General features: G+C 36.0%; 3 protein-coding genes across 8 annotated transcripts; 2 read left to right on the top strand and 1 right to left on the bottom strand.

Moving 5' to 3' along the window:
• Positions 1–546: 546 nt before the first annotated feature.
• LOC106780057 (phosphoribosylformylglycinamidine cyclo-ligase, chloroplastic/mitochondrial) lies at positions 547–3,102 on the top strand. The gene is made up of 8 exons (XM_014668290.2): positions 547–1,085; positions 1,167–1,261; positions 1,367–1,468; positions 1,555–1,614; positions 2,102–2,274; positions 2,354–2,456; positions 2,532–2,690; positions 2,794–3,102. Exons 1-8 carry the CDS (start codon positions 782–784, stop codon positions 2,962–2,964), a joined length of 1,167 nt encoding a protein of 388 aa, XP_014523776.1. The 5' UTR covers positions 547–781; the 3' UTR covers positions 2,965–3,102.
• Positions 3,103–3,184: 82 nt separating this feature from the next.
• On the top strand, positions 3,185–8,889 carry LOC106780067. 6 transcript variants are annotated; one of them, XM_022776850.1, is made up of 10 exons: positions 3,185–3,277; positions 4,269–4,384; positions 4,480–4,511; positions 4,840–4,932; positions 5,052–5,142; positions 6,078–6,245; positions 6,788–6,831; positions 7,638–7,737; positions 8,118–8,184; positions 8,275–8,889. In XM_022776850.1, exons 1-10 carry the CDS (start codon positions 3,207–3,209, stop codon positions 8,315–8,317), a joined length of 825 nt encoding a protein of 274 aa, XP_022632571.1. In that variant the 5' UTR covers positions 3,185–3,206; the 3' UTR covers positions 8,318–8,889. The 6 variants fall into 6 exon arrangements, with proteins under 6 accessions (XP_022632571.1, XP_022632569.1, XP_022632573.1 ...); XM_022776848.1 differs by having other exon boundaries at positions 8,272–8,889; XM_022776852.1 differs by lacking the exon at positions 5,052–5,142 and having other exon boundaries at positions 4,840–4,954; positions 8,272–8,889.
• Positions 8,890–9,289: 400 nt separating this feature from the next.
• On the bottom strand, positions 9,290–11,263 carry LOC106780066 (ABC transporter G family member 5). The gene has a single exon (XM_014668300.2). The coding sequence runs from the start codon at positions 11,234–11,236 to the stop codon at positions 9,290–9,292; it is 1,947 nt and encodes a 648-aa protein (XP_014523786.1). The 5' UTR covers positions 11,237–11,263.

Below are 11,263 nucleotides of genomic sequence, written 5' to 3'. Positions count from 1 at the left end.
GAGCACTGAGAATAATAATGTATAGTTTTGTCATCTAGTTTTCAAATTTAGTTAACCTTTTCACTTATGTTTTATATTATTAAATGTTGGTAATGTTTTATCTAAATTAATCTAAATCACATGTCTATCTTTATGTAGAAACTTAAAAACACACAAATAATATAATTTATATATTGACATCTCACGTGTGAAGTTTATACATCTTTTGATATAAAATTTTGTTACATATTTTAAATATATTGGAGAAATAAAGAGGTTTCTACTCAATAATTAAATATATTTTTTAAATATTTTTTTTTGGTTTGATAGAAAAAGGAATTCAATCATTTGCATATTTAAAATTTTTGAGATAACCTAGTCATCATGACATAGCCATACTTCGAAGTTTACGATCATCCAATGCAAACATAAAAGTAATCTATCAAACTACATTGTCACTTCATTATTTTAATTTTACATTATCTTACTCTAATACGAGCTTATCCTTTCATCAACCAAAACGACGTTGTTTCAATTATTCTATTAGGCACACACCCTCGACAAAAATCTCTCCCCCACTATAAACCCATACATTAGGGCGCGCTTTTACCGGGCCTCTCTCGCCACCGCATCTCCACCGCCTCTCCGCCGCAGCTCCGTCCGTCTCTGCCACCGCAGCTCCGTCCGTCTCTGCCACCGCAGCTCCGTCCATCTCTGCCACCGCAGCCTCCTCCATCTCTGCCACCGCTTCTGCTTATCTCACTCGCTCTTTGTTTCTATACTTCTTCTACCGATCTCAACAATGAGTCTTTCAGCATGCGCAGAGTTATCACGTTGTTTCGCCGCCGCGGCATCCGCGAAACCTAATTCCGGCAAGTCCAACTCCACAGCCGCAACAAGCCTCGTTGTAAGCAGTCCAATAGGTCGCGACGGTGCCGTTTTGTCAGTTTCTCGGTCGAGGAAGACCAGCAGAATAGTCGTGGAAGCTAGTCAAGGTCTTACTTATAGGGACGCCGGCGTGGACATCGATGCCGGTGCCGAACTCGTGCGCAGGATAGCGAAGATGGCGCCAGGGATTGGAGGCTTCGGCGGTTTATACCCTCTCGGTATCGTTTCAATCTCTTTTTTTACTCTTTTGTTTTTCGTTCCTTGTAATTGAATTTTAATCGAACCTGTTCTCTGAGTAGGTGATTCGTACCTCGTTGCCGGAACCGACGGCGTGGGAACGAAGCTGATGCTTGCGTTCGAAACTGGAATTCACGATACTATTGGGATTGATCTGGTAAAAGCTTTTTTGCGAAGTGATTTTTTATTTTATTCTTATTTTAATTTTATTTCGTATTTTGTGTATGGTTTTGGAGGTTTGAGCGTTATTTATTCTGTTTAGGTTGCGATGAGTGTGAATGACATTGTGACTTCGGGGGCGAAGCCTTTGTTTTTCCTTGACTACTTTGCAACTGGCCGCCTTGACGTGGACGTGGCGGAAAAGGTAATTTCTGTGCCTTCTTTTAAACTTTGAGCGAGTTGTGAAAGCTTATTCGTGTTTCTATTCTCATATAACTTCATTTTCTTCAGGTTGTAAAAGGCATTGTTGATGGTTGTAAGCAATCTGATTGCGTTCTTTTAGGAGGAGAGGTAATTGATAAGTCTTGCGGCATGTTTTTCACTGTATATAATTGGGTGGCATCGGTCTTGCCATGTCATGTTGTCATGCATTCACTTTTGACACTGAAGTAACTGGATAATTCACTGCTAAGCTTTAGATCTTTTTTGTTTTAAACTTATTGCGAGTCTCAGATACTGAGTTGAGTGTACTTAGATGAATGATTCAATATTTACTAGAACAGATAAGATTGGGAACAACTACTTGTGAGAGAAAAAAGTTGAAGGGGAAGTTACTGTGTTGTGGCTTGACATATCGAAAAGAGTAATAGAACAAACGCTAGTCACCTTTTGCCGGTTTAAATGTTACATGGATTCTTAGAACTTGATTTTTGTGATCTTACATTGTTGCCAAGATGATTAAGTACTTGAATATATTGTTGCCAATATCTCTTCTGTAATAAGTGTGATAAAAGAGAGTGGTTTTTTATATTTCTATTTGATTTTAATTGCTTTTCAGACTGCAGAGATGCCTGGTCTCTATAAAGAAGGTGAGTATGATCTTAGTGGCTGTGCAGTTGGAATTGTGAAGAAAGATTCTGTAATTAATGGGAAAAATATAGTTGCTGGTGACGTTATTATTGGTCTACCATCGAGTGGAGTTCACTCTAATGGTTTCTCACTTGTAAGAAGGTTGGTCGAGTATAGAATCCATAAGATTTTATTTATTATGGATTATCAGTTGCTGAAATTTAATAATATATCCTAACAGAGTACTTGCTCAAAGTGGTCTTTCACTGAAAGATCAGCTTCCTGGTAGCAATATTACAATTGCAGAGGCTTTGATGGCCCCAACTGTGATCTATGTCAAACAGGTCATTCTACATTCTGTGTGACAAACTTTAAAATACCATTTTTTTCCCTCGACTTACTCTTACTTTTCAAAATAGGTACTTGATTTAATTAGCAAGGGAGGGGTGAAGGGAATTGCCCACATCACTGGTGGCGGTTTCACAGATAACATACCTCGAGTTTTTCCGGAAGGCCTCGGAGCATTAATATACGACGGCTCGTGGGAAGTGCCAGCAGTGTTTAAGTGGCTTCAGGAGGTAACACATCTTTCTGTAACGCTCCTTTAATAAATATAATATACCATAGCAGAAAAGGAATAATAATATAGCAACTAAATTGATTGATAACCTCTCACATTAGGCTGGGAAGATAGAAGACTCTGAGATGAGACGGACTTTTAATATGGGCATAGGGATGATCCTGGTGGTTAGTCCAGAGGCAGCTAACAGAATACTCGAGAACAGAGGCCAAACAGACAAATTCTACCGTATTGGTGAAATTATAAGCGGCAAGGGAGTCACCTTCAGCTAATTTTCTTAGTTGAGTTTATTAACGTTGTAATTTTAATACTTTAATATAAAGTTCCTCTGAGGATGAGATTTGAACTCTTGGTAATAAATTTCCCAACATAAATGTTACAACATTTGCCAACAATTTTGCGGATGTTAAGTTGCTGTTGAAAAGTGTTTACGCTTATCTTGATCTCGCATTTATTGAAAATTATTGAAGTATAATGATCTTGTGATTTTAGGGACGGCTGTAGAGAGAAAGCAATGGAAGTGGAAGCGTTTACAATAGTATCCACAAACATTTTTTTCCCAAAAAATAAAGTTTCACAACCATGGTTTGATATTGAACATATTTAAAGACATTCAATTAAGACTTACTTCTTATTTCCTATCATACAAACTTATATATGTTTTAACACATTTTACTTCCATAGTTATTAATAAAATCTAGTTAATTAAAACGTTGTTTAAAATAATATATTTTTATGATAAACTACAACGTTAGAAAGTAATCCTCTAATTCTAATATAAGAGACTACATGGGTACTGACACCTTAATCTCCATATTTCTATTGCATCGTTATATATTTATTATATGAAAATAACAAAATATTTCTTTTCATTTTTAAACATAAAAGATAAAATTATTTCGTTCAAATATTTATCGTCATTGATTTTCTTTATAAAATTTTTTTATGTGTATTTTATATTTTGATATATTATTTTTCCATATTACACCTATTATCTGAAAAAGTAATATTTAACACGACAGAAAATAAATACTGTAATAAAAACTTAATAACAATAGTTTGAAGTTAAAGAAAAATAATTATATCTTCTATCCTTTAAGTACAAAACCAATTTATATCTATCACTTCAGTACAATAATAAAAAAATACAATAAAAATATAGATATTTATTTCAAACATATGTATTTTCTTTAATATTGAAATATAAATATATATCGAAGAGAAAACAATAAAATACACTAAATAAGATATCCAGGAGCACTGTACTTAGAGATTATAAAAGTTGAATGTTTAAAATGTAAATTTGAAACAAAACCTGTTTTTTATTTTTTTTTCTTTTTCTTTTTTCGTGCTTTCTTCTCCAAATTTGGTTCCAATCAATCATTTCTCGTTCTGCTCTTTCCCTCTCTCCCTGTTCGTTTAAATGACACACCTTCGCCCAATCCTAGCAATTCTTTTCTATAACTATTGATGTTATACTTTTAACATCACTCTTTCATTTTTAAACAGTAGAGAAACCCTAGTTTTTTTCTTCTAATTATATGATAACAACTCCAATTATTGCTTGTGTGTGAAGCTGGATCCTCAAGTTTGTAGCTTTGTCACCTTTGGAGCATAATCTTGACTTGAGATGGCGTTTGAAGGCTTTGATCCTATCTTTAGCAAACCCAAAGTGGAATGGACTTCTCAAAGGTCTTCTTCCTTGTGTCCCTTTTTCGTCCATGTTTATGCCCCTGATTCTTCTCACCTTGTAATTCATGTCACTAATATCTGTGATGCCTGGGAAGCTCGTCTTTCACTTTCCATGCTTGAGGACATTGTGAGCATTCTCGATCACCCTCACTTGCTTGCATCATTATCTGTTTGAGGAAGAATTGTGATTCACAGTGTTGGTTCAGAGAAGAACTGTTAAAAATTTAAACAAAAAAAAGAGGAAAAAATGTTGATTCAATTTAATAAAGAGGTTAAATAAAACTCAAATGCCTTTTCTTGGTAATTTTTGCTTTATGTTGTGATGTTATTGATCCTGAATATCAAATGCTTTTTGTTTTCTTCCTTTATTATGTTAGTTTGCTAAAAAATTCTGAAAAAATGTACTTATCATTTTATTTATAATTGTGATTGCCATTTCTTTATCTTTTGTGCAGAGGGATATTGTTGGAATAGGGGGATCCTGGTCAGAGTTTGCCAATTATTTTATAACATCCCTTAAGTCACAAGATCTGAAGCTGGTTCTAGAGGCAAATTCAAATTCTGATGCTAGTTAGTATTCTAGCAACATCTACTCTTAGTTTTCTGGAAATTTTAAAATAAGAAACATCACACAATGTATGATATTTCGAAATAAATTTAACTGCAGAAGTGTGTGAGCACGACCTTACCCATTTTGGATTTCAGTCCTTCCTTGAAGATCTGGATCAATGAAGTTCTGAGGGATTTAAGTTTTTGTGGTCAGGCTATGATTTAGTAAAAACATATATATTTCTGTTTTATAAGTGTGTATGCATAAACTTCTGAGAAATTTAAATAGGAAACATGAGTGGTCTGAATTAAATTAATTAAAATTTTTATCACCATAGAAGAAATTTGTGATCTTGTGTTTAAATGTTGTGCCAAATAGGCCCTTTAATTTTATGTAAGCGCAGAAAAGTTTTCCTATAGTTGCCATTCCCCTCATTTTTCTTTTAAGAAATTTAATGTTTTAGGCACATAATTAAACTCTTTGTTGTGGCTGTTCTTTAAGGGGAGTACCTATCCTTAACCTTCATGATCATTTATCTATTAGTGTATGGCATTAGACTTAATGAAGATGGTTTGGTCACTCATAAAAAATGGTGGCTATGTCACATGAGGTTAAATGTTGCATTATGTGGGTAATCGCAAAGTAGATGATTATGGAGTGGACAATCTAAGTTGAAAGAAATCAAAGAATAGAGTTGTTGCATGTATGTAGTTAAAATTTACTTGATTTTGATATTTACCATGATTTTCTTGTTATGTTGCGTAGCACCTTGAAATCATTTTCATTTTGATATCTTTCAATAGTGGTATTTTGATTCTATTTGTTGTCCTGCTAATGCTGGTGTTTGTGAAATGGGATTTCTGTCTTGTTATTGCGGATTACTTTTTGTCCTGCTTCAGTAATCAGTTAATAATTTATTATTTTTCTTTTTCAATTCATATATTGACCAATATTTCAAGAGTTACGGTTGTAATACTTCTACATGGCTACATAAATATCCTATCATTTTTGTATGTTCTAATTTAGAAGTTCTCTGATGCACCTGCTAAAGAATTCCATATTATAATTATTGTTTTTATGAATCATTTTTACTAAACATACTCATTGGTCACTGCTCTCTGTTGTCCGATGCTAATATATCAGGTGTTAGTCATGCAAAATTAGTAGCTCAGAAATCAAAAGGGATGCCTTTGATCACCATTCCCCTTACCAAAGTTGTGGACTCCACTGCTATGGAAGTTAAGTTGAATTTTTGCTCAAGCCTCTTTGATGCATTCAAAATGAAAAGCATGGAGTGTTCTCTTATAGAAGGTGTGCCCAACCCTTTCAAAAAGTATCGATCTTTTGAATCTTAGGTCTTACTTGTGTTTTGTTCTTTCTAATCATGTTTATAAATGATCAATATATCATGTTTAATTATGTTGAATTTCTAGGCTATAATTTTGTCATTGAAAGATAAATTGTTGTAAAAAATGAAATTTGGTTGCGTAGTTGTCATTCTGAAATCCATTCTTTATGACTGGACCAACAATTCTTGTAGTTCATTCCTTTTATTCTTTGGTAAAAGAAGTTTGAACTATTTAGTGGTAATTGGAAGATATGAGTAGCTTTGGCTTTCGTGAATGGCCAATTTAAAAAATATAAAAAATGTTTGCCATCGCCTGTGCTCTTGATGATAAGTTGGTAGGTCTATATTTCTTCTCTGATATTGATAATTTGTTCATGTCTTTGGTTCATTGTAACTCATTTCGAGATTTTCCTTCCAAAGATGTGGGGAAGATATATATAAACTTAGACCTAGATCTATATAGCCTATGCTCTGGAGTTCATTGTTACTTTTGTTGTTCTTTCAGAGCAAGAGCACTCTGCCGGGACAAACATGTTAGCAGCTGAAAAGGTTCGATAGCCAAATTGACTTGAACTTTTACAGCACAAGCTCTGTATATATTATAATTTTTCTGGTTGATATCTCTGATCATAATTTTTGGTTGGGATTGCAAAGGAATTGATTTGCGTTCCTCCTTTGTGGCGGTGTTGAAGTTTTATTGGAAACTTTCTGCATGTCATTAATAATGGCTGAATATTATAGTGTTCACTTATGTAGTGTGGAATTCATTGTTATATTATGAATTACAAGTTTAACAGAACATGTCTTTATTGAAATTAAGTATAGGAATCAGTTCACAAACCAAATGAAAGTATCAAGAAGAACCATCAGGCATTCAAGAAACCTGAACTCTGCTCTTTCTACATTTGCCCAGTCACCCTTATAATGTGCTTCCCTTCCCTTTTCTTCTCCCTAAGTCTATTTCTAACTAACAGTAGTTAGCAGCTGTTGACAACTGTTTCAGTTGAACAGGGGTCTCATCCCATTCTCCCTTTCCAATTCTCCTATTATACACCCTCTCCTAACAGGAGGTTGCAACCCTCCTTCACAGATATGGTTCCTATCATTTTCATAGGGTAATCGTGGGTTTTTTCTTTGCTTAAAATGTTATTACGCTTGAATGATTTATATTAAAAACTTTTAGATTATATTTCACCTATCTCAACATTTGATTTGAATGGGATTTTGCTTATTTTTAGGTTCTGGGATGAAAGTTTTAACTTTCACCCATCTGCTGTTAATATTAAATTGGTAAATTAAATTGTCCCCTATTATCATTGTAAGCTTAACATGAACATTCTTTTTATACCTATCAGGAAAGAAATGAAACCATTCAGCTGGAACAGAGGCAAAAGTTTCAAAAGATCAGCGACTTAGACAATGGTGTTTCTACTGAGGGATTGCAAAACTCTCCAGGTAAAGGGTCGGTCTTTGCTGATAGTGTCATCTTGCCTTCTGTTAGTGTAGGGGTGCAGTTAATAATTGTGGGGGTGCAGGAAGCAATAGCCGTCTATCATGGTCTTTTGGTTTAACTATTTCTTCTGCTAGGAAAACGGTAACAGTATTCTTAGATCTACTCTCTTATGAATCAAGAAAAAAAAACAAAACACAGGGACAAAGAGAAGAAAGGCCACTTCCGGCCCCTCTTTGAATTTTCTCTTATGTTTGGGAGCTTCTGCTTATATTTCGCTGTTGCTTATTGCAACTGTTTTGGATTGTATTTACCATGTTTTGGATTTTAGAGCTTGAAGCATTAATGAAAACAATTTGTGTTTCACCTTCCTGGTGACATGCAGACAAGCAAGCAACTAGGCATGGAGGTTCTACTAAAGTCAAGAATCGTAAGGTGCCAGCATATCGCAGGCAAGTTTTCTTACTAGCTTATTAGCCATAGTTGTAGTCCTACTGTGTACTGCTTTCATCATAGTAACACTCAACTTTTTTTCTCAGCAGGACCAAAGTAAGAGGGGCCCTCTTGCATGATAATGAGGAATGAGTTATAATTGAGTTCTCATTCAAACCAGTTGCTTAGTAAGAAGGATGTTAAAGAACGAACAAAACAAAGTAGCATTCCATTGAATTTCAGATGTTTTTGCTTGGATTGGTACATGGGGAAATGTGATGGGATGGGAGACTGAAAGCAGGGAACAGACGAAGCAATAGGATTGTGTTGTGTTCGTGTATGTTTTCAACTTTTCATGGTAAAAGCTGAAAGACACCTTCAAAAGAAGAAACGTATTTGGTTGAGAGTTCCCATAGAAAAGATAACATAGTTTGGTTTTGTTTCACTTGATGATAAAACTTAAGACGACGAGAGTGAATTTAAACTAATCTGGCATTATAGTGGACATGCTTGTATATTCTACAATTATTTAAACTTGCACAATGTTTTTGGTTAGTGCTTTTGGACACCCGTGTTGTGAAAAAAATTATTTTTCTTTCCTTAAAATTTGGGAATAGGCTGGAAATTCATGATAAGTTGTCCACCCAAAGTTTGTGCTTTAGGTGTAGTGTAATGTGCTCAACCTAACTGCAAAACATGGAATGAAATCTTCTGTTAGTTAACCACGTTGTCCATTGTTAATGATAATAGCCCAGCTTGTTTGCCAGAAGAATGAGATGAAAAAAGATTAGTGCCACATTACATAATAGATGCCTCTTCCATATGTATTAAGTAATAGCCCAACTTTGTTCTTTTTTCAGGACAAAGCCAGTGTGACATTGGCCTAGCCTGAGATGATTTAAAATGAGTCGAGGAAGGAATCTAGATGATAAGAGAAACACAATGTTGTGAATTAAGTAATCATGTAAAGCAAAAACCAACATAATATCCTGTTAGTACAATTTGTTGGCATTGACCAGACCTATAATTCTTTATGCTTTTTTTTTTAGAATATCTTCATCGCTTCCTATGAAAAGAAAAATCCAAGACACGTGAACGAGAGAGAAAGAGAGAGTCACCATAGACTTAGTTGGTGATAACCTTGCCAAATCTCCTTTGGGAACATCTGTATCTAAGAATGACATAAGAGATGAACCTGTAAACCAAGATGAAGCACACAGTGACCCCAACATTCTTCCATCTGTTACTCTCTCCCCCGTACCCTTCTTCTTCAAGGACATCCTCTCCGCTCTTAAGACATGCCCCAAACATGTGCTCCAAGCACTTCCCCGAGTTGGAGAACTCGTTGATCAGGAACCCTTCAAAGGGATACTTAAACAAGGATATATAATGCATGAAAATCCAGTAGTTTGGAATTTCTTGCTTTGATATGAAGTACCCAGAGAACAAGAAGAATGACCCTATAACACCAGCAATCACTGAATTCCCAACAATAAAATTAGGCACCAGAGCACTAAAACACACCACAACTGAATTGGCCGTGTAAAGAATCAGCCATATCAGCAACAAAAAGTGCAAAAAGGCCAAGAAATTCCGGTTGAGACCAACAATCCAGTACAAGGGCATTGAGAACAAAATGGCTAGGATGAGAAGAAATGGCAAGTAAACTAGGCCATTTGCAATTGCATACGATGACACACGGTAGCTTCCACTAGATGTTTCCTTCATTAGAATCTCCCTTTCTTGCAGAAAAATGGGTAGAGCTTCTATGCTGCTTGACAACAAAAACGTTAATATGAAAGCAAATAGACCCACCCTTTCATAAGCTCCCTCTAGATCATCCTTAAGGTTACAAAAGATGGATCCCACAACCAACCCAGAAACCAGCATCTGAATTGTCCTACATGCAAATAGCTCTTTTGTACGAAATATGTTCTTGGAAAACCTATGGGTGAGAATCATAGTTTCTCTCAATCTAGAATTAGCAAAATCACAAGTGAAATCCATTCCAACGAAGATGGTTTCTTCATCAATTACCTTGGATTGCTGAAACAGCTGTTGCAAGGTAAACTTACCGTTCCTAATCTCACCAGCTTCATCAACGATTTTTTTCTGTTGCATTGTCCCTGGCAATTGCCTTGGAGTTTCCACCTGAACTGGCACGCATGTCTGTTGTTGCTGAATGGTATCGATGGACTCAATGGCAAATTCAACTACATTGACATGAAGAGGAAGCTCCAAACCGATCAACCTTAGATTTACACCAAGCAACTCAGCAGTTCCATGGTGCAAAACACTTCCATTGGCCAACAACAACAATGAATTGAACAGCTTCACTATTCTGAACCCGGGTTGATGGATACTAAGGATTATAGTTCTCCCTCTTGTGTCAGCCATGACCTTAAGCATGTCAATTATTTGCAAAGCTGAAGTACTGTCAAGTCCTGAAGTTGGTTCATCAAGAATCAGCACTTTTGGTTCATGTATGACTTCAACACCAATGGAAACTCTGCGCCTCTCACCACCAGATATGCCTCGGACCCTATCATCGCCAATTCTAGTGCCAGCAACGTGGTCAAGACCAAGCTCCTTAATCAATGACTTGACCCTGGAGCAGAGTTCCTCCTGAGAAAGCTTCAGCCTCAGCTTTGCACTAAACATCAGGGTTTCTTCAACTGTAAGCAAAGGAAACAAAGTGTCCTTTTGTGTCACATACCCTGAAAGCTTCCTGAACTGAGCTTTGTCCACAGGCTTGTGGTTCACCAACACAGTACCACCTTGAGGGCTATGTTTGCCGGCTAGAATCTCAAGCAGTGATGATTTGCCAGCTCCACTTGGCCCAACAATTGCTAGGATCTCCCATGGTTTGGCTTGGAAACTCACTTTCTTCAGCACATGCCTTACTCCACTGCAACTTTGTTCAGCTTCTGCTTCCCCTTCTGGCTCTTTACCATCTTGTTCAGTATCAAGTTGTGCAGATTTGCTGAAGATTTTAAAAGGGTGCTCCGATTTGTGTGTGTGGATGGTGTAGTTTATGCCAATGGCCTCAACCTCACAGCCTTGCATCTTCATTTGAATAGATTGCTATGCCTCCTTTTT

This window comes from Vigna radiata, unplaced genomic scaffold (genome assembly GCF_000741045.1).
Source record: "Vigna radiata var. radiata cultivar VC1973A unplaced genomic scaffold, Vradiata_ver6 scaffold_380, whole genome shotgun sequence".
Classification (NCBI taxonomy): domain Eukaryota; kingdom Viridiplantae; phylum Streptophyta; class Magnoliopsida; order Fabales; family Fabaceae; genus Vigna; species Vigna radiata.
Note: the sequence above shows the minus strand (reverse complement) of the source record. Positions and strands in the feature narration are given on the sequence as shown.